The sequence below is a fragment of the Staurois parvus genome, unplaced genomic scaffold, assembly GCF_062004578.1.
Source record: "Staurois parvus isolate SC_StPar_1 unplaced genomic scaffold, SC_StPar_1.0 ptg000327l, whole genome shotgun sequence".
Classification (NCBI taxonomy): Eukaryota; Metazoa; Chordata; class Amphibia; order Anura; family Ranidae; genus Staurois; species Staurois parvus.
Window position 1 is genome coordinate 4,336,734 of NW_028318123.1, and position 24,224 is coordinate 4,360,957.

Here is a 24,224-nt window from a genome sequence, read left to right on the forward strand (position 1 = left end):
TTAGTCATACTCTTTTATTCTTCTGTTTGTTGGAATTCAGTTTTACTGCCTATATTATGAAAATGACTCCTTAACAAATGTCAGACATTGTATCTCATTATCTAGTAATGCATTAACAATTACTCTTTCCCAGGCATGTCTGTTTAATAAATGTCCTGCATCCTGTAATTTCAGGTGAAGAAGCCTCAGAAAGTCTGATGAGTCTTAGTCCTTTTGATATGAAGAATCTTCTTCATCACATCTTGAGCGGAAAGGAGTTTGGTGTGGAACGGAGCAGTAAGTGAATGAGTTGTGACAATGTTGACACATCGTGATATAAATCAGAATGGCCACTGTAGATCCAAGAGACCACTGGGGGATCCAACAGACCATTGATGAAAGGGTTCATGGCCCAGTCCACCCAATTCTGTTTTTTTGTTTTGTACGACTCTGCTTTAGTTTGTTTTCTGGTCCAAATAATGTCATATGATGAAATTTAATTCTTTACGCCAAAGTAAAGAGTTGGTTTACTCCACAATCCCTCTATACAGTGTGCAGCTCCAAACAGCTGCTGACAAACTCAGCACTTGTCTAGTTATAATACCGTTTAATTTATGTTATTAATTCAGTACTCATCTTCAGGCCTTGGTGAAGAAGACATTATCTGACACCTGAAATGCGTTAGCTTTGTGACAAAGTATTTTGCCCATTTTATACTGGAATAGATTTATATCTGAACGATTAATTCTTAGTGTGACACTTTAGTCTCAGACTAATTTAGCTACTAAACAAGAAAACTGGAAATCCTTTGGCATGATGAAGCTGCCAGTGCAGAATCCAGATCCCCTGTCTAAATAATACCACAACTCCTATATTTATAGAATAATCCTAGGGTTCCAGTGCTCTTCTTCCTGTTTTCCCAAGGGTTTTATTGCTGTCTGGGTCCCTGTTTAAGAGAATCACCTTCTCTATTTATTCTGGTGACCACTGGGACTAAATGGGAGGGGAAACACAATATTTTGAGTCACCAGAACAGGAGGAGAAAAGAAATTTACCATTTGGACAATTTGTTCTAGTGACAACTGTCTATGAGGGGATTTACTCCATTTAGAGAGATGTTCTGCCACTTTCTGTTGTGTCTACAAGACGTGAAGTGAAGGGAGATCTTTGAAAGAGACACAGACAAAAAAAACTGATAGCAGTTTTAATAATCTCCAACTCTACCAAAATGAAAAAAGAAAGTTTGGCTTTAGATATATAATAAGCAATTATAAGGCAAAATCTGGAGTAATGTTACCCCCCTCTCATCCCTACTAAGAAACTTTTCTAAAAGCTTGTTTTCAGTTACCCGTAATCATCCAGGCCCTTCTCCTCTCTGTTGACTTTGTCTACTTGATGGTAAAGGCAGTAAAGGGAAAAGAGCATTTTGCAGAATTTGCTGTCTCAGAATACTTTTCTGTTGCTACTTCCCTAGTGCGTCCAATTGATTCAAGTGCAACCAGCCCGGCTATTTCAATCCATGAAATGGGACACACAGGAGCCACCAAGACTGAAAGATCTGGGATTACTAGGCTACGGAGTGAAATGAAACAAGTAAGTTTAGTTTTGTCACCATTTATTCCTCCTAAGTAAATCATAAAAATGTACTAAATATGGCACATTTCATGGATGCATAGATGAATCGGTGATCTCTATGGGATTTTCTCCTGTGTGTTCCCTAGCAACCACAGCCTCAAATTGTCATGGTAAAGAGTACTAAATATAGAAATTTAGTATTCCTAGAAAAATAACAAATACAGAAATAAAGTTGCATTTGTGGACAATTTGTGAATGTGTAAAAATAAGCAGTCATGCATTAGGCTTGATTTAATAATGTAGTGGAGAGAGCAGCATAAGGATGCAACAGCAGATTTTAGCTCAACTTTTTGGGGGCATCATATATGCCTTTTGCCTTCTCACATGGGTCATGCATTGTACTGTTTCTAACTGGGTTATTAATAAAGGGAGGAGCTAAGAATATTGTTCCAAATTGTGGTTAACATGCAGGTGGATTAAGAATTTGAATCATCAGAGAGTTCTACCATCTAGGGCTAAAATGCATTCCCAGTAATCTATAAAGTATGCTTCTTTTATGGATTCTGATATCAGGCTCATTTTGACCCTCAAAAAAATATGAAGGAATAGAATAATAGTCATTATAATAATAGTCAATCGCATTTTTTTGTTTTGTTTTTTTTGTGCAGTGTGGGAGGCTGTTTGTTTGACTACATTAGTTTGGCTACCTAGTATAATCATACTTGTTCTTAGGATCAGTTACACTACAGGGTCGCATTTATCAAAAAAAAATGTCTACTGTGAAGCTACATGTACATTTGTTCTGTGTGAAAAAAAATTTGTTATGTGGGGAAAAAAAACAAATGCTATTAGGCTATTTTTTTCTCCAGGTCAGATGTTAATCTTCAATAAAATATACTGTAGAATGAATCATGAAATACCACATTATGGCCACTAGATGAAACTATTTGTTTACTCTGACCATCTGCTCCATCTAGTGGCCAAAAGGTGGTATTTGCTTAATGTGCTGTATTCTGCATGGAGGATAACATTTGACCTGGAGAGAAAATAACCTAATAACATTAATGTTTGCCCCCATTCACACATAACAAGTGTACATGCAGTTTTATAATAGCTCTGCAATATTTTTTTTTAAATGCACTCCTTACTGTTTTTAAATTTTTTTTAATTAAATGCCAGTGTCATAAAACCTTGTTTGCTGTAGTTTCTAGTGGCATGGAAGTAAAGTGTCTAAATATAACCTATTGTGGGGCATGGCTTGGCGCATGGAGCTGCAAGACGTGTTCCTTAGCAGCTCCCGATCCCCTCTGCTCTTGCAGGGATACTTACCCTCTCCTCTGATCCTGCAACCTCACAAATGGGCAGGAACCAGCACCGGAACCCCAGGAAGTCCGGTTGGGGCCGCTCCAGAGGCAACTTAGGCCGTTTTTTTTACGAGGTCCGTGGCCTCTCACACTCAGGCCGGCAGGATGGTGCCGGCGTCTCCCTCTCATCCTGATACAGGGCTGCAAGACGACTTGCAGGTGAGCTCCCAAGACCGTCTCTCATCCCCAGGGGACTCAGGCAGGCTTTCCCAGCACTCACGTAGTCTCTCTCAAGCATCTCTATGCTTCCTCTGAGGATGGTTGTGATATGCAGTCCCACATCAGATCCTTATATTCATATATCAGATCTCTGCCTACTAAAGAGGACTTTGAACATTGCGTAAAGCACATTGAAAACGCATACAAGCAGGAGATTTTGGACATTAAAAAAGATGTCTGTGTTCGCATGGAGGAAATTGAACACACCTCTAATGGTCTTTGTAACGCCTTGCAATCTCACAAAGAGACCCTGAACTCCCATACAATTTTACTGCAGCAACTCATGTACCAACAGGATGGCATAGAAAATAGAAACTGCCACAACAATATCAGAATTCGGATATCCCGGAATCAGTAGAGTCTAAGGATTTAGCCACAACAGTTACTACTATTTTCAACCAATTACTGCAACAACCTAAAGATATGCACATCGAATATGATCACATGCACAGGACATTAGGCCCCAGAAACCCTGATCCCTCCTTTGTTCATGATACGTTGTGCAGAGTACATTACTACAAGGTCAAGGATGCTATTATGCGTGTGGCCAGTACGCAAGACACCATACTATTAACAAGACTCCTATCATGCTCCTTCCTGATCTCTCTCACCAGACACACGAGAACATGCGCAGAGCCCTGAGACTACTTACGCAGCTACTGCAAGAGCGACACATTCAGTATCAATGGAAATTCCCTTTTCAACTCTGAGCCTCCCATAATGGCAAATAAGCACAGTTTCGCACTCTTGGAGATCTACCCTTCTTCCTCTGCACTTTTAAACTGCCCAAGGTGTTTTTATCAGACTGGCCTTTCCCAACTCCAACACCGGGATTACCTTTTACTCCACAATGGCAACACCCAGGGAAGAAGAAATGCTCCCGTTCTTCTTCCCACAAGGCCCCAAATGACTGACTGACTTCCTGCTTTGATTAAGGTGGTCCTTCCTTCTGTTTTCCTTTAAATGGGTTTTTGCCCTTACCGTATAACCTTAGGGGGTTCCGCTGGTTTGCTGATCCTGTTGCTCATGTCATAGTGTTTTTCATATTATCAGTACTCGTTCACTGTCTAATTTGTCTAAACTGGATTGAGGTGGGCTTCTGAGTCCCCCTGTATGTGTTTCCGGGGAGGACGGTAGGAAGCACTTTCAATCCGTGGAGTAGGTTTTTTGGTTTTGTTTCTGTTCTTTAAGATGTTTCCGATGCTCATTGAGTACTGCACTTCCGTCGTTTACAGGTTTACAAACTTATAGAGAAGATGATGTCGTGATTTCCTTTTTTTTTTTTTTTTAATTTGAGGGTATATGTTAAACTTTTTCTCTTACGAGGTTGCTCACACAGTTGAGCATCCTACTCCACTCTTTCACTATGGGAGGCTTGGGCTGGGACGTACTCTCGACGTTCCCCACCTAGGCCTCTCGGTGCAATTTCAACGCACTGTCAGATTATTAGACGGTTCTCTGTCTCCTAGCTATTAGTTGCTTGCTCTATGACTTTCCTATTCTTACTATGTCTCCTACTTCTTCCTATTCTCTTCTCTCCTCCTCTCCTCTTTCCCTACCCTTCCCCCTCCCTCCTCTCCCCTCCCTCCCCCCCCAGGAATCGGGTATGATATGGGATGGTGTCACTTGAGACATCACCCTATCTCCACCTTTCTTCTAATATGGCAGTTCCTACCCCAATTAGATTTTCCTCTATAAATTGCAGAGGATTTAATACCCCAAAAAACAGAGCCAGATACAGTATTTTTACAGTAGTATCCATCTCTCCATATCTAACCTCCCCACGTCTTCCCGTAGCCCCTCTTTGCATTTCAACGACAGCTTGCTCAAGGATTCTCTGTGAGTCGCAGATGTCACGAGGGCCATCCAAAACTTCGTTCTTGATCATGCTACGGACACGAGAGTCCCCGCATCCAATGGGAGGCCCTGAAGTGTGTCCTTAGGGGGGGTTTTATCCAGCATGGCTCCCGTTTGAAGAAGGCCCGTACCTCTGAGATATGCCAGTTGCTCTCGGTTATCGCTACTCTAGAAACCTCCCATAAACGAACTCTGGATCCTTTGGTCTATATAGATTTTTCTAATGCCCGCCGTGATCTACTCCAGTTGTTAGACTCCTAGTCCCTCATTGCGTGAGATAAGGCACGTAACAATCATTATTCTTTAGCCAACAAATGTAACACTTGACTCGGGTGCTCCATCCACACCCGCCCTGCCACCCGATTCAATTTATCCATGCGCCCGATAACTCAAAAATATATCATAACCAGGGTATCTCCTCTGCGTTTGAACGCTACTATTCTCAATATATATTCCTCATCCTCCGGTGACCCTACTGATTCTTATCCTTCTAAAATGTTGCAATACATTAACGAGACAGCTTTGCCGTTCATTGATACACAGGACTCTTTGGCCCTTGATGAACCCATTTCGGTGCTTGAAGTTCTAGGGGGCAATCAAAGGTTTAAAACCCGGTAAGTGCCCAGGCCCCCTTATTGACCCCGCTTATAGCTAAGGCTGTTAACGCCATCGACAATTCTCGCTTACCCTCTCAGGCTTCTCTTTCTGCCAACATATCTGTTATCCCTAAACCAGGTAAAGATCCCTCCCAATGTAGTAGTTATGTAGTCTACTTAATTTAGATATCAAATTGTTTGCAAAAGTCATGGCAACTCTTACCCACTTTAGTTCAAATAGATCAGGTGGGCTTCATCCCGGACAGAGAGGCTAGGGACAACACCACCAAAACAATTCATCTTATGTTCTATATCAAGCAACATAACTTGAAGGCATGTCTTCTCTCGTTTGACTACGAGAAAGCCTTTGATTGGGTTGACTGGCGTTTTTTACACCTTATACTGGAACAAGTGGGTTTGGGACCATGTTTTATTTCCAAGGTTGTGTCCCTCTATTCTCATCCCACAGCATCAGCACTCTTGAATGGCAGGTCTTCCCCACCCTTCCCCATATCAAACGGCACCAGACAGGGATGCCCCCTTTCCTTTTTGGAGTGTATAGTAACTTTAAATTAAATATTTCAAAAACAGAGGCTCTGAACATCACTCTACTCAACAGTACGATGTCGCATTTACGCTACAACTTTTCCTTTCAATGGCAACCTAGAGCTATCTCCTACCTTGGAGTTTCCATACCCTCCAATCTCTCAGACCTATATTCGCTTAATTATATCCCCCTATTGTCCCGTATTCATAAAGACTTGACCTCCTGGGGAGTTTCCTCCCTGCCCTGGTTTGGACGCATTAATACCCTTAAGATGGATACTCTTCCCAAACTGCTTTATGTTTTCCAGATGATCCCAGTTTCCGTGCCCAGGAGTTTCTTAATTTCCTTATCAATCCGGTTTATCTGGCACTGGGGTTTTTCCAGACTGAAAGACAAACTGCTCACTTATCCGAAACTTCTGGGAGGAGTGGGTCTGCCAGATTTTGAACTTTATTACAAAGCCGCCTTCTTGGCGCGCATGCTGGACTGGTTCCCTCGACACTTCCATAAAGCATTTGCCTTCAGGTTCCCCCATGGGATTATGGACGCGATTTGCACCGTTTCTCTGGCCTCTCGGCCTTAACCTTGGCAGCTTTGCGACTGTGGTACAAATGCGGACTTAACGCCCTTTTATCTTCTGACCCATCCCCCTGTCACCTTTATTTAATAACCCTTCCTTTCCACAAGGTATGGAGTCTTCTGCTCTTGGTCCCCTCTCCCGTAATCTGTGGCGAGTGGCTCGCACCTTTATACATCCTCAATCGGGTCTTTCTATTCTTCTGGGTGGGTTGGGGGACTGGCTTAATTCACTACACATATCCTCGTTTTGTAAACATCTGTAATATTGAGTTGTGTAGACTCTTGTACTTATTGGTTGTCTTATTGCCTTGTCTGCATTGGCTTGACCTATCATATCTGCACACAACGTCTGCACACAACTTTACAGTATATTATTACTGAGATAAAATAAATAAAGACAAATTTGCCTCTAAATATAACCTATTAAAATTGTGCTTCAGATTCTGAAGCATGGAAGACAGTGAATATGTAAATTAGCCAACTCCCTAAACTAAACACTCAAAATAGTTTGCAGTTTGGTTACATCCTGTTTTATAACTTTTGGAAGTTACTAGAGTTGATTTACAAAAGGAGTTGCCCATGTTGACTTTTGCCCTAGTGACTAAGGTAAAGGCTAAGTGAAAAAAAAAAAAAACACGAAAATTAGAAAATGGGATTTTTCGACGTAATTTGCTGATTGAAGTCTGCACAGCTTAACCTCATTCACAAAGCAAAGTAAAAATTGCTTTTAGTTCGTGAACAGTCTATTCGCTTAGTAAATCAACCCATTGGCTCTGCCCACCCCTCAGTGACATACACCGTTTCTCATAGTTTGAAATCTTGCACATATGTCTGATATGGGAACTTCGTAAACAACAATAATAATACAATATTCTTTTGCTATTTTTTTCTAAAACGCCATTGGGGTTTTGTTATATTACCATTTTATATGCAAATAATTCTGGATATTTTATTTCATGTTTACCATATTTGTTCTTGTAATGAAGGTATTATTTTTTCTGCTTTCAGATGGATAGGAGGTTTAGTGCTGATGATCAGGTGAATTCTGATGTGGCTCTTCATACTTCCGATGTGTTAATATCCTAAACATTTCCTAAATATCTGTTGTTAGGTCTAATGCTTGTCTTCTGCTGTTTGCGACTTCTGGTGGTGGGGATTGCATACTTACAGCATAATTTTGTGTTTGTAGATTTTAACAAGCTTTTCTCTGTAAACCTCTGTCATTTCTATTTTGTAACATGTTTTACATTCCTGCTAATTGCATAGTTTACCAGTTTGAATATTTATTATTATATCATGGGTGTTAGAGTGGCTGCTAAGGCTGAAGGGTTTTTACCTTACTGTACTTTCTGCATTAAGGTAAAAAAAAACTTCAATACTTAGCTACCACCCCCAGCTCCCTCTTATACTCCAACCAATATTGCATAGGAGGGGGAAAGCCTCCCCCCCCATATAAAAAAAAGAGTTTACCTCTAAGAACTAAATGGGCGTATAGCCAGGCTTAAAAATCAATAATTGATTATTAAGTATCAATTAAGTAATATTAAAAAACTAGTACATTACCACAAAATAACCAATGTGATTAAAAATTTTAAATATACAACCATCTCCAGCCCCCAGACAACATTGTCTTCCACTAACACATACATACAAAACACACAAGACACATTGTGGCCACTAGGAGGTGAACCTTCACTAAGCGTGTCAGTCCCTCTAATAAAACTCGGGAAATTTTTCTTGGGTCACTATTGATTTTTCCCACTATATAGTGGATTATAGATTTAGGAGGTACTAACATATGATCAGTCCAGGTGACTAAATATATCGGATATCACATATGTATGTGCACTTGTGAATAAACTACGCCAGTCCTGTAGATAGTGGACTAAATCCAAAGAACAAAGGTACACCTCTTAGGCAAACAATCCAGATCAATCCACAACAGGTGCAGGCTCTGGCTCGCCACCACACACGATGCAATAGGAAGAAGGGCCAGCCGTACACTGGAGAATTGATTAATATAGTGAACATTTATTGATCCATAGGACACACAAAACACCAGGACATGAATACAGGATCTGTTAACGCGTTTCACAGGATCTCGCGCTTGATTAAGCATGCTGTCATGTGCAACGCGTTAACAGGTCCTGTATTCATGTCCTGGTGTTTTGTGTGTCCTATGGATCAATAAATACACACTATATTCATCTATCCTCCGGTGTGCGGCTGGCCCTTCTTCCTGCTGTAGATAGTGGAGTCAGCCCAGTATGAACTATTCATCCATGAACTAGACGTTAATTGCAGTACTGCATAACAGACATAGGTGTGTAGTTTCTATAGTGGAAATATAATTTTGGATAGAGACACCACTCACACTGCTGCCTGTATAAAAGTTCAACCTCTGTATGTTAGTAGAAAATTTCCATCCATCCACAAATGTGGTATTGTGGGGACTTCAGCTTTCCCAGAGGGAGATACTACTGATGGGTATTATAAAGACAGTCTTACCTGTCCGTTTCTTCTCATGTCTCAATATCCCAGTGTTACCTGCGATGTTAATATTAACATCGCAGGTATAATTACTGCAAGATGATCTCCTTAAAGTGTTACTAAGCCCACAACAGTAAAATCAGTCTGTATATGCAGTAAGGCATGCTTGTAATACTCACTGTGGGACCTAAGGGGGTTAATCCTCTGCATTGTGTAAAAAGGATGTTTGATCCTGACTTCTCTGATCCTCCCTTTCTTCCAGCGTCTCCCTCTTACCTCCTCATAAGACATATTGTGTGGAGTCACTCTGCACATGCTCAGTTTGGTGCTCATTGCTAGAAAGGTTTTTTTTTCTTGGGAGGGTGCATGTGATCAGCTCAGGGCCAATCAGCGCTGCCCAGACAGAGGTCAGGGGTTCTACTTCCTCCTAGAGAAAACTCCTCCTATAAGCTTTAACCAATGCTCCGCTGAACACTGACAGAAGTTACAAGACTGCTGGTGAGAACAGGCATTTAGCAGTTTAGATTTACTAAAATATCACTTTTCGGCCTTTTGGCTAAGATCAAGTGTAGTATATTTACTAAAATAATTGCACTTCCATGTTCTGTGTACTGTGGGAGACCAGATATAGTGAATGCAGGGTCAGGGGTTTAGTAACACTTTAATAAGACTGTTAGTTCTTCACACAAAATTGTGCCATCTTGGGTGGCCAAATAGGACCACGTTCAATTTATACATTTCTGTTTCAATATTTTTTATTGCAGTTCAGAAAGAAACAAATAGGGTAAGACATGCTCACAAGTTGCCCACGCAGGGGCTAGATATATGAGTTAGGTTACAAAAACCAATGCAGAAATACATATACATGATAGCCATCACTAGGCAACTTCCAGCCATAGGGCTGGTAAATTGTAACAACCAATAGAAAGCAACTATGACCCCCAAAGCAGGGTCATCATGACATAAAGCAATAAGTACATTTCTAGATATTTTTTCTTCAGTTAACATGATAAAAATGTTTTTATTATGTGACCAGTCTGAACCCCAGACATTGCAGAACATACTCACCAAGAATGGTTATTAATTGCTGGATATCCTGTATGCCCCGCAGCGTTTCTTTCAGAGTTGCTAGCTTGGTGAAAACTTTTGTTTCTCTGTAGGTTTTGTTAGTTATGCCTGACATGATTTTCATGTACAATGCTATCCTAAGCGTGTTTACTGTATGAGTTCACTCTGAATCTGAATTCTCTTAGGACTTTCATGTTCTTCCTAGAGTCAAACTATTGTCCCCTGACACACCATCTACTAATAGCAGCCACATGGTGACAGGCACCTGCTCTCCCACCCATACCCTTAGTAAATGTGCTGTACAGATCTGCTCTTGTTATCCAACTTATAAGGAGAACAGTAGTGTATGACAGATTTTGTGTTTAAATGTATTGTATTTTTGTATTATACCGTAAGTAAATGAGGTTACATCTTATATACTGTGAATTAAGAGCTGTGGCAAACAATACCAAAGTACATTTCACAGAAATCAGTGGAGGAAATAAAACAATTTCACTTTCTTTCTTTAACCACTTGACCTCCAGAGGATTTACCCCCCTTAATGACCAGGCCTATTTTTGCTACTCGGCGCTGCACTAATTCAACTGATAATTGCGCGATCATGCAATGCTGCACCCAAATTAAATTTATGTCCTTTTTTTCACACAAATAGAGCTTTCTTTTGGTGGTATTTGATCGCCTGTGCGCTTTTTATTTTTCACGCTATAAACAAAAAAAGGCCAACAATTGTGAAGAAAAACGATATTTTTTAATTTCAGCTATAAAAAATATATAGTAAACTCAAAGTTAGTTATAAATTTAGGCCAAAATGTATTCTGCTACATGTTTGTGGTAAAAAAAATCCCAATAAGTGTATATTGATTTCTTTGTGTGAAAGTTATAGCGTCTACAAACTATGGTATAGATACTGCAATTTATGCCATTTTTTTGCTATACAGCGCTGCACTAGTTTAACGGACAATTGCACGGTCATGCAATACGGTACATAAATGAAATTTACATCCTTTTTTTCCCACAAATTGTGCTTTCTTTCGGTGGTATTTGATCGCCTGTGCAGTTTTTATTTTTTGCGCTATAAAAAACAAAGCCTGACAATTTTGAGAAAAAAAAACAATATTTTGGACTATAAAACATGTCCAGTATATAAAAATTTAAAAATCAAATTTAGTCATAAATTTCTGCCAAAATGCATTCTGCGACATGTCTTTGCTAAAAAAAAAACCCAATATGTGTAAATTAATTGGTTTACGTGAAAGTTATAGCGTTTACAAATGGCGGGAAAGTTACTGGGATTTTTATGGTTTTTTTATACTAATAATGGCGGAGATTAGCGACTTATGGCGGTGATCAGTGACTTATGGCGGCGATCAGTGACTTATGGCGGGACTGCGGCGGACATTCTGACATTGGGGGGGTACTGACTTGGGGTCACTGACATCCCCAGTGACACCAATACAGTGATCAGTGCAAAAAAAAAAACACTGACACTGTACTAATGGCACTGGGGAGGAAGGGGTTAAGTTTATTATTCAGGGAAAGGGTTAACTGTGTGAAGGGAGTGTTTTACTAGGGGGCGGGGGTGTGTACTGTAGGGAACACCGCTGATCGGGAGAGAGAAACTCTTCTGTCCCGATCAGCGTGTCCTGGAGCTGTCAGGGAACTGACAGAAAGCACAGCTACTGCAGCTGTGCTCTCTGTCAGCGATTGCCGCCGATCACCCGGGACATAGCCGGTAACAACTGGCTGTGACCCGACGACTGACATCCGCGGCTGTGACCGGCGGGACTGGTAGGGCGGCGGCGCGCCTCGCGCGTGATCCCTACCTGTTTAAAAAACACACGTTTTAAAACGTGCTTTTGCCCAGCCATGCCGCCCTGCCGCCGTATTTCTACAGTGGCTGGGCGGCATGTGGGTAAAGAGAACCAGTCACCATTGGGCATTTGTGATGCTGTGACTCTTCACACCCATGGGCACTATCATTGATGCAACTCGGCCCAAACTGCTTTTATTAACATCGGGTTACACATATGCAGTTATCCTTAGTATTATGAGATATTAATGAGAGCTGACGTTATTCTGTGACCTCTAGTACATAAATATTATGTTAATCTTTTTGCTAACATACTGACCCTTACTTACTATCTATGTGTCCTTCACCAGTCTGCTTTCCTTTGGCTTCCACAGCATGTCTAGTAGTATTATTGTTTACACCCTTTATTTTTGTGTTCCTTTGTAGTTCTTGCATGGGCATTCTGTAAGCAGCATCCATTCATCAAGGTCTACGGTAAATTCATCATTTTTCTCCTGGCTTGTCTTCTTCTGTCACATGTACAATATACAGCATATCCATCATGGGTTCTGTATTCTTTTCCGACTTTTTATGAAAAAATACATTTAATAGGCTTCCTTCAACAAGCCTCGTTCTTAAAATGGTTGTAAAGGCTCAACGCTTTTTACTTTGATGCATTCTTTGGATGAAGGTGAAAAGCCTTCTGTGTGCAGCAGCACCTCTCTCATACTCACCTGAGCCCCATCGCGATCCAACAATGTGCACAAGAGCCTCGGCTCTCCGAGGACTCTCTCTTCTCATTGGCTAAGACAGCAGTGAGAGCCATTAGCTCCTACTGTTGTCAATCACAGCCAGTGAGCCAATGAGGATAGAGAGGGGGCAGGGCCAAGCTGTGGCTCTGTGTGTGAATGGACACACAGAGCAGTATCTCAGGAGTGAGGCTGATTGGGTGCCCCAATAGCAAGCTGCTTGCTCTGGGGGCACTCAGCAGGAGCAAGGAGCCTTAAGTGATATTAGAATTTCCTTTAATATCACTTAAGGCTGCTATTATGGCATTTAGGTAGGATAGGTAGTAGGTGGCCCAACAGTCAGAAGAATCAGCTCCACCCCTCACCCCACCAATGACAGTTTATCTGTAGACATTTACATAAATCATGCAATACTTACATGGTCAGTTTAATTAGGCAAGGAATTAAATAGCAATTTGTATAGTTGCTTTAGCAGGCCATACATGTTTAGACCGGGCTCCAATACATGGTTATACTGTGAGGTCCAGATGTTTAGCACCCAGACAAAACTTCTGATCTGTCAGAGAAGCATTAGGAATAGTTGACAGGAGATTACATTGCACGCATGTATTAATAATGAAGACAATTTAACTCAAATAGCTTATTGTAGCTGAGACTTCCTTGCCCTTCCAGGCAGCCCATGTATTTCCCACAGCTGCAATGCTCTTGTAATCCAAGTGGTATGTGTATTGAGCAACATAGAGACAACTTTTGCATTCTGGCCAAAATATAAAGGCATTGTACATTGCAGATTTTTGTGTTGTTTCAAGTAGGTATTCCTGCAGTTATATTCCCTGTGTTGTTTGTTTTACCCTGTAATGATGGGTTCTCATGTTGTGGTTGACATTTGTAGTGTCATGACTGATTGATGCCTCTATGTCCATGTATTCATTTATCTACCTTGTCCCTGTTCACTAAAGTTACAGGGAGCTTCTTGTTCCGGGTCACACAGGGGTTGATTCACTAAAGTTACAGGGAGCTTCTTGTTCCGGGTCACACAGGGGTTGATTCACTAAAGTTACAGGGAGCTTCTTGTTCCGGGTCACACAGGGGTTGATTTACTAAAAGTGGAAAGTGCAAGATCTGGTGCAGCTGTGCATAGAAACCAATCAGCTTCCAGGTTTTATTGTCTAAGCTTAATTGAACAAACTGAAGTTAGAAACTGATTGGCTACCATGCACAGCTGCACCAAATTTTGCACTCTCCAGTTGTAGTAAATCAACCCCACAGTGTCTAAACCATGCCTCACCATTTCCTTTGTGTTGCATCACAAACATGGGAGTGCTGATGTGATGAAACACACCTTTTAATTACCCTGCCTGTTGGTGTCTGTGTCAGTTCTAAGTAATGTTTTTTTTTATTTAAGAAAGTTTTTTGGTTGTGCAATCAGAACTATACAGATATATTGATGAGTCTGAGGTTTCTAAATATGGTTTAGCTCTTACCTACACCAGTGCTAGACTAAGAGACCCAGGGATTGTGGGATATGTACTTTCTTCACAGAAAATGTCAGTTCATAGACTACACAAATAGGTCATGCATTAGCCCGAGCAATGCCATGTCATGTGCCTCATGTTTGAACACAAATTCAAACTTCTGACAAAGGAATGTGCAGATTTACTCTACTATAGGCTGTGCATACAGGCCAACAACTGACACCATGAAACTACAGGATCAATCCACATCTTGTGCAGGTCAAAAACACAAGGTGCAGGTAGGAAGCAATTATATCATTAACAGGAATAACACACAACGAGATGCAAAATAATCTTCCTTTATTAAAATGGCCATTAGGAGGAAATTCTATTCTGAAATGTTTCATGCTAGACACTGTGCATTCTCAAAGAAAGGTAGGATGGTTTAAAATGCCTTAAACTTTCATTTTGGTTCCTCATGATGTAGGAACAATGATTTTGGTCAGTGATGACTTATGGCCAATACAACACACTTGATCAAGACAGGCTGAGGCAGTAAATTATACCTAAAAACACGAAAGGCACTATAAGGTTGTCCATTATTGTGAATTAACACCTGTGATGACACAACATACAAATTCCCATATTGGTTTGTAAGACCCATACTTGGTCTACACACACGTTTGTTACTTTGTTCATTCTTAACCTCCCTGGCGGTATTCCCGAGTGTAGCTCGGGGTTAAGTTTTAGTACCACAAGTGGTAACCCCGAGCTACACTCGGGATTACCATGCGACGCTGCTCCACGATCCCTCAATCACTTACCTTCTCCTGCGCTCCCGCGATGTCCCTCCTGCAGTGTCCCTGGCAATGTCCTCCGGCGGATGCTGGCATCTGTCATCTGGGTTCCGTCCCCTGCGAGCGTCGGGACGTACGGGGGACGGAACGGTGGGAAATTTGAAAATGACAAAAAGTGACATTCACTAAAATCAGATAGTAAAACATTACTGTATCAAACCATTTCACATACATTTTGTCCCTAGTGCTTTGTCCTGTGCCCTGCCTGCATTTTTACTGTTCTTTCTGCCTGGAAACTGAGAAACATCCATGGCATCCAAAAAGTGTCCCTTTAGGTCAAAAGCAGTTTTAGACCGGCTAGAGAACAGCAATAGTAAATTAGAACTACTTGCAGAAATGAGTGATAATGATTCGTGGGGAAATTCGTCATCAGACACTGAAAACGATTTTGCGACTTTGCTCAGTGATGTGCGAACTTGGCGCTATATTTCAAATTTCGGTGTTTTTGGTTTGATTATATTATTGAATTAAACTTATTATTATTATATTATTTTTTATGATTATTTATTAAATTATAATTTATGATTTCGTGTTTCAAGTTTTATCCTACCCGGGATGTTTACTAGACTCTTGTTCAGACAGATTTCAGTGAGTTATTCCTAAAAATTACAGGCCTACAATAAAAAAAAACATATTTCCATGCAAAAAAATTTACCGCTTTGAGCACAGAAATATGGACATAATCAGACCGCTAGGGAGGTTAATGGTCTGGGATAATGGGATATGAATATGAAGGTAAAGCAGTGAAGCCAAGCTGCAAATGTGGTGAGCAAAGCAGAATTTGTAGTTTGCTTTTACACTCTAAAATTCAATATGCTTCATACACACACACATATATATTATTATTTTTATATATATATATTTATTTATTATATAAGCTGAAACCTGATAATATAATCTGGTGCATATTTACATGACTTCAGGAAAGCAGAATGTTCATTGTGTAGTTTGCCATTTGTGATAATCATTCTGCTGTTTTTAGCATGCCTATTCAATTACACGCAGATTTTATTCAGACTCAAGAGGTGTGAGCTCCTAATATATGGATCATTTATTGGCAGAATCAATATACAGCAGGCTAATCTGACCTATGAAAGGAGTATTTATGAGTTCTATGAAATCCCTTTCCCTCCATATCTTTAATAAGGCAGTTGGCAGTTTCTGCACAGAATCTCAATGAAGCAGATTAATAAGACTACACATCACTGAATATGGAGATCTTTCTTGGCAATATCCAAACATCAAAGAGCCAGATGCACCTTTGAGGTTTTCCCCTTCTTTCATGTTCCTGCAAAAAGATACTTGGACTTGCATTTATTTTATATTTACATTGTCTTTATTCACATTTTCCTTTTGAGAGCCATATTTGATTAGAGCTATCCATAGACAAAAGATGACAAGCTCACATATAGGGAGTTCCTGCAGGAAGCTGCTTTGGGATGATCCATTTTCAGACAGTCAAAAATCTGCCCCAGTTGCTATTGTACCTCCCTCTGATTATTGACACCTCCTCCTCACCTCATTGACACCTCCTCCTTTCATCACTGACACTACTTGTAAGCTTGGACAAGTTCAGTTTACAGGTATTTAGAGTACTCATCAGCTTTGCAAAGAAAGATTCCACTGAGATTTGTTGGATCATGTCTAATGACTGACTACCCCCAACTCTCTCTGTCGGCTGCCTAAAAAATGATTAGAGATGGTTAAAGACTTCAAAGTGACATACACATCATATGGCCATTGGATGTGCCTCCATCTCTTGTAGAGACAGTTCAAAGTTCATAAAACCTTCATTGGTGAGCTCTATTATGTACTCTCTTGGAATTTCCTATAGCGACATCTCCTTACTGAAAAGTCTGAGGGTACACGTATATCATTGTTGTATAGATTGTTTCTTAGAAACTGAAGGCAATATTCAATTTTATTTAAAAGCATTTTCATTGTCACAAACATTTGCTTTTTTATCCAGTACCGCTAATAATTATGATCAAATAATAACTCTAATTCTTTTTTTCTTAAAAATATCTAATAAAATCATTCATATGCCCTACTGTAAAAGATCAAAATGTTTCATCCTCTTTGATGACATCCTTCTTGACTTAAAATATTAGAGTCAGTTAAAACAGACTGAAAATGCATGTGGTTTAATTTTTTATCAGATACAAATTGATTATCACAATGGCAAAACAACGTTTTGACCACCTTCAGATATATTTTATGTAAGTTGTTCTTGTTGAGAACACTTGTTGCTTTAGACTGCAATAGGTTTAATCCACTAAAATGGACACGTTATTATACCTCCACTACTTCTTTTACGTCATGATACTATTCTCCTAAAAATGTCAACAAGATGTGCAATCTTTATATTTTCAAGTAAAGTTAATATTAATCTGTTCAAAGCCTATTTTTTCATAAAAAATTCTTTTAACTCGTAAAGTATTATTTTATCACCGCCTCAAATGACTCCTTTTCCTTGTTTCATCCATAGACAGCTATTTAAGCTCAGTTCTCACCACCATGAAGATGGTGGAATTGTAAGCCTTGTGCTGCGAGAGCCTTTCTTTTTATTTTTTTTTTGCACACATATTTAAAAAATCATTTTGTACCGAATGTTACTTAGTTTATAGTTTCAGTTGTTTATGTTACTACAATATTTTTTATGTCAACTGTATATCAAGCACAACATGTCAGTAAAAGATATACTAAAATTAGTTTTAGGGCATACAAATGCTATATATCACCCAATGTTTTGGTAAAATATAAAAATAAGGTTGTGGCAAGTAAATAGATACCCAACATGTCAAGCATAAAAGTTGCAAAATGGCAACAAATTTCAAGGTGTTAAATTATCCATAGGCAACAGCAGGACATGCTGGAATCTTACCTCTCAGATTCTTATCAGTGTGTTATTTAATTGTATGCCTAAATATTACAATAAACCCCCAAACCATTGAATTCCTGAGACAAATTAGGCTCAGTTCACAAGAGAAAAACAGTGGTGACCTTAGTATAGGTAGCTGATATGAACTACATAAAGGTAATTTGTACTTGTGTATGTAGAGGCTGCGCATGTTATGCATTGTGTAAAATGGAAATAATAATGTGAAATTCCAAAGATCAGGACATGCTGGCATTTTGCATCTCAGTTTTTTTTCAGTGCAATATGTTACCTAACTTGATATGCTCGGATTTGTAATTCCATAATATTGGTAAGCCCCAGATTAACTGTTCATAAAACGTTTCTGCTTTTTGTTACATAAAACCCCCAAAACATTATATATTTTCTGAAAGCAGAGACACAGGAGAATAAAATGGTGGTAGTTCTAGTTTTATACTATATGTCTAAATGTAATTTTTTATGTCATCTGTATATCAAGTGCAACATTTCAGTATAAAAACACTAAAGTTAATTTTATGGAACATTAACCCAATACATTGCCCAATTTCATTGTACAATATAAAAGATGAGGTTACACCAAATAAATAGATACCCAACACGTCAAGCATTAAAATTACATGCACCCATGAAATGGCAACAAACTTCCCTAATTTATCCAGAGGTGAAGCTTAAAAAGCCCCTACAGGTCATCATTTTAGAGTTAGCCATGAATAATGGCCCTCAAATTATTTATTTTACTCTGGCATGCGCTGCATTAGGTAATACAGTATATGTAGTGAGATCAATGTTTTCATGCATGAGCTCAACCAACAAGTGTTTACATTCCAATGTGCCTGGGGGGGGTGGAGTAGTGTTTTGGTGTAACTATATACAGTGGGGCAAAAAAGTATTTAGTCAGCCACCAATTGTGCAAGTTCTCCCACTTAAAAAGATGAGAGAGGCCTGTAACTGGCCTCATAGGTAGACCTCAACTATAAGAGACAAAATGAGAAAAAAAATCCAGACAATCACATTGGCTGATTTGGAAAGAATTTATTTGCAAATTATGGTGGAAAATAAGTATTTGGTCACCTACAAACAAGCAAGATTTCTGGCTCTCACAGACCTGTACCTTCTTCTTTAAGAGGCTCCTCTGTCCTGCACTCATTACCTGTATCAATGGCACCTGTTTGAACTTGTTATCAGTATAAAAGACAGCTGTCCACAACCTCAAACAGTCACACTCCAAACTCCACTATGGTGAAGACCAAAGAGCTGTCGAAGGACACCAGAAACAAAATTGTAGACCTGCACCAGGCTGGGAAGTCTGAATCTGCAATAGGCAAGCAGCTTGGTGTGAACAAATCAACTGTGGGAGCAATAATTAGAAAATGGAAGACATACAAGACCACTGATAATCTCCCTCGATCTGGGGCTCCACGCAAGTTCTCACCGCGTGGGGTCAAAATGATCACAAGAACGGTGAGCAAAAATCCCAGGACCACACGGGGACCCCGTCTGAAGTTTGCTAGAGAGCATTTGGATGATCCAGAAGAGGATTGGGAGAATGTCATATGGTCAGATGAAACCAAAATAGAACTGTTTGGTAGAAACACAACTCGTTGTGTTTGGAGGAGAGAGAATGCTGAGTTGCATCCAAAGAACACCATACCTACTGTGAAGCATGGGGGTGGCAACATCATGCTTTGGGGCTGTTTCTCTGCAAAGGGACCAGGACGACTGATCCATGTACAGGACAGAATGAATGGGGCCATGTATCGTGAGATTTTGAGTGCAAACCTCCTTCCATCAGCAAAGGCATTGAAGATGAAATGTGGCTGGGTCTTCCAACATGACAATGATCCCAAACATACCGCCCGGGCAACGAAGGAGTGGCTTCGTAAGAAGCATTTCAAGGTCCTGGAGTGGCCTAACCAGTCTGCAGATCTCAACCCCATAGAAAACCTTTGGAGGGAGTTGAAAGTCTGTGTTGCCCAGCGACAGCCCCAAAATATCACTGCTCTAAAGGTGATCTGCATGGAGGAATGGGCCAACATACCAGCAACAGTGTGTGCCAACCTTGTGAAGACTTACAGGAAACGTTTGACCTCTGTCATTGCCAACAAAGGATATATAACAAAGTATTGAGATGAACTTTTGATATTGACCAAATACTTATTTTCCACCATAATTTGCAAATAAATTCTTTCCAAATCAGCCAATGTGATTGTCTGGATTTGTTTTCTCATTTTGTCTCTCATAGTTGAGGTCTACCTATAATGCCAATTACAGGCCTCTCTCATCTTTTTAAGTGGGAGAACTTGCACAATTGGTGGCTGACTAAATACTTTTTTGCCCCACTGTATATAGTTTTTTTTTTCACTAAACTTTAGCTTTTTCACCAAATGTCTCCTGTGTTAGAAGATTTTGTTGTGGCAGGTTCTGTTTAATGAGACATCTTTTCAACCCGTGTAGTTATGTACATAGAAGCAGTGTGTAAAGCAGAAATAATCATGCGAGATTTCAAACATGGACATGCTGCCATTTTGCTTTCAATATACTTTAGTGCCATATGTTACCTAACTTGATATCTGGGATTTGTAGTTCCATAATACTGGGAAGCCACAGGTTGACTCTTAATAATATTTTTCTCCTTTTCTTCTGTTTGCAAGTGTGTTCATTCCTATTACCTTTCAGAAATTCACAGTTTTTACTTTTTTTAGTGGAAATACTAATCCTGGAGGATCTTACTAACCCCAAACTATGAATTTCATGTCTGTATGTAAGCTGTTCACTGATGGGGCTTGCACATTTTGTTTCAGAGATGCAGCAGTCCTTCATCTCCCACTGGAACTTTGTCTCCAACAGCATCTTGTGGACCTCAGCTTATATGGGATGATCATCAAGGCCAGTGGCTAAGAAGGAGAAGACTTGATGGAGCCATCAACAGGGTACCAATGGGCTTTTACCAGAAAGTGTGGAGCCTCCTTCAGAAGGTAGTAAATAAAAATGCATCTATTTGTATTGTTTAAATCTTCGTACATGAGGACAGTACAATATCTTATGGAAATTAATTTGTTATAGACATACATTAAAATACTTCATACAGTACATGACAATGGTAACTTATTCACAACATAACAATGTGTTTGGACATGTCACTATTTTTAAGTTTACCAACAATTCTCCAAAAAAACCCACATCAACCCACATCAAACCATAAAAACAAATACTAGCCACTCTGCTTTGCCTAGGCTGTCTGCATAAATCCACAAAAGAAAGAGATTCCTGGAGTAGCAATGCAATGCACAGTAGATTATTGAAATGTAAAGCGCATACACAGATCCATCCATCAAAAATGTTAATGCCTTAGTGCTTTTCGCATCGGCAGGTCTTTAATCATAATGAAAAAAAAATTACCATATAGGCCGTGCAAACAATAAACTTGGGAACATTATTAAATTAAATGGTTGCGATAAACATATGTTATACTGGTAATAATAGTCAGTCCCAGTATGTGAAATAAAGTGCAAGGATGCTCAATCCTTGATTGTGAACTCCATATAAAGTGACAGGTGCTCCACTGTGCTCAGATAGGTGCCCCACATGGATTTGCACTCATCGTCATCCCATGACCACCTATCTCTAAGATGGTCGTATGTGCTTTTGGGACTATCTCAGCATGCAACGTAGTAATAGTATCCGATGTTCCTTCTCAAGCGTTAAGCGACATTGCTAATGGTCACCGGTGTTTCTTCCCAAGGGCTATATCAATACCAAAAATCCTCTTCTCTTGGTGGGCATGATGATGTCAGCACAGGCTCCGTCCAATGTGTTTCCTCAAATAGGATATTCTCAATCATAATGCTTAATCATATGGGCACATGACTAAGCACCTGCTGGTACAAAACGCATTAGGGCTTTAGCTGTTTTTTTCCCAGTGTATCTGTACTTTACATTTCAGGATTTCTTAACTTGAGGATCTCTCTCTTTTTTCTTTTTTTTTTGTGGAATTAAGCTCATCGAATGTTAGTAGCATGTCAAGTCTTTACATATGATGATGTTATTGATTTGAAAAAGCAAATGAAGACAAAAACAGCCAAAAGATTTATGATATTTAAAGGCCATATCTTCTGTTATCAGTTGCACAATGTAGAAAGCAAAATATTGTCGCATCACTCGTGCTGAAGGGCTTCAAGCACTGCCCTATAGACAATCCACTTGGAAAAGGAGCAATCATCAACATTTTTTTAATCCATAGGTAACTTTATATAACACAATGAACTGAGACTATAGGAACAACAGTTTTAAGCATCTCCACCTTTCCTAGTACTAGCTGAGGGAGCTGGCTGTTTAAAGATATCTATCTATCTATATATATATATATATATATATATATATATATATATATATATATATAATTTATTTTTTTTTTTTTATTACAGTTCTGTCCCTTATGAACAAAGTACGTCTCATCTTTCTAAGTGCTTTCTAACCCTAGTTATGAGGTATGACCTGTCTCCCTCCTGCCACCAATCAACAGCAGCAAAAAGGAGATGCCTGTTTCATAGATACAGACTGTCTCCACTTGGAGCACTTTTTTGAGACAAGCAACAGCATGCAGAGGGAGTGAGGACATGTCACCTCTGCATTCCTCTTGCTGTTGCCTGTTTTGGGAAAGTGCTCACAGCCAGAGTGGATTTGATTTAAATCACCAGTGAAAAGACTTGATTTAAATCATAATTTCTAAAGAGCAGCTGTTATCTCTGTCCCGCAGCGGCTCCTCCTCCTCTGACCCGCTATTAACTCATCGACAGTCCCATTCACATTAATGGGACGGCTGGTGATGCGGCAGTGACACAACAAGGTGAGGGACGTGGCGGCAGCAGGTGAGTGGCTGCCTGTTAGCTGTCATGATGGATCTAAAATAACAGGTGCTCTTTAAATGTAAGGAATCAGAATCATTCTTGCTGGTAGTTAGAATCTTTAATATTTGCAAATCAAATGAAGGTTTCCTTTTTAGAATAATAAGCTGTCAGGTTAGTAAAACAATGATATCAGAACCGATCTTAGGTTAATCGCACATAGTTGGAGAACTACTCAAATTCTTTTTTTCATGTTTTTTCTCATGGTTACTGTGAAATTGTGTAAATGCATCAATGCAGTGCATGTTATCTCAGCTTGCAGAGCTTGGATTCATTGAATGAGTTTACCAAAAATTTAAATATTGCAGAATATACAGCCTCATGCTACATAACGAAGCTCCATTTCATGCTGAATAAACTAAGTTATTAATGTACCTTAAATAGGAAACTATATTTAGTTAGATTTTTTTTTTACTCCAAAAGCAGTTTATTAAAAATAAATCCGATTTAAATAAAAAAAATCCAATTTAACCACTTCCCGTCCGCCCGTTGTGCATGGGTGGGTGGCTGTTTATAAACGGCCTCCCCACCCCCTGTTTGTGCGCGCTCCCTGGGAGCGTGCAGCACCACGATCCGGTGCCCGCTGTGTCCTCCAGACACAGTGGAATACCGATCGTCATACGAGACCTCTGTGCGAGGTCCCGGTCATGTGATCACTGATTGGCCAATCAGTGATCACATGCAGAGTAGTAAGCAAGATGTCGCTTCTGACATCATTGCTTACTACATGTGAAATGATCACAGAGGTCACATGGTACAAGGCTATTCACAACAGCCTTGTACCATGTGATAAGCTGTGACCAATCACAGCTCACACAGTAGTTCTCAATGGCTGCAAGAATGCAGCCAGAGAGAAGAAGAAATGATTGCTTTTACAGCCTTTATGGGTGTAAAAGCAATCAGTGTAAAAAATAAAAATCTTCATCACCCCCCACAAGTAGTACAGTGTCACCATGGTGACACTGTACTGCTAGCGTGACAGTATGTAAAAAAAAAAAAAATAATAATATAAAAAAATAAAATAAAAATGTAAAAAAAATTTATAAAAAAGTTATAATGTTTGGTTATAAACTAATTTGGGTTATTTTTTTTTACTAAAAAGATAACTGAATAAATTTTTGCTAAGATTTATGATGAAATATTTATTTGCAAAATTTTATAAGAAAAACACTTTTTTTCTAAATTTTTGGACATTTTCATTTATATAGCAAAAAAAATAAAAATCCCAGTGGTGAATAAATACCACCTAAATAAAGCTTTTTCTGTCTCAGACAGAATTGGCCTGGACAGGAAGGGGG

General features: G+C 39.5%; 1 protein-coding gene across 3 annotated transcripts in view; it reads left to right on the forward strand.

The window, feature by feature from the left end:
* PHKA2 (phosphorylase kinase regulatory subunit alpha 2) overlaps positions 1–24,224 on the forward strand; it is a 154,650-nt gene that overhangs the window by 120,820 nt on the left and 9,606 nt on the right. For 2 of the 3 annotated variants that reach the window (XM_089683895.1, XM_089683894.1), the window contains exons 27-31: positions 175–276; positions 1,454–1,572; positions 7,725–7,754; positions 12,511–12,558; positions 20,824–20,997. In XM_089683895.1, coding sequence (XP_089540021.1) covers positions 175–276; positions 1,454–1,572; positions 7,725–7,754; positions 12,511–12,558; positions 20,824–20,997 — 473 coding nt within the window. The remainder of the gene's footprint in view (positions 1–174; positions 277–1,453; positions 1,573–7,724; positions 7,755–12,510; positions 12,559–20,823; positions 20,998–24,224) is intronic. The other variant, XM_089683896.1, reaches the window with a different exon arrangement.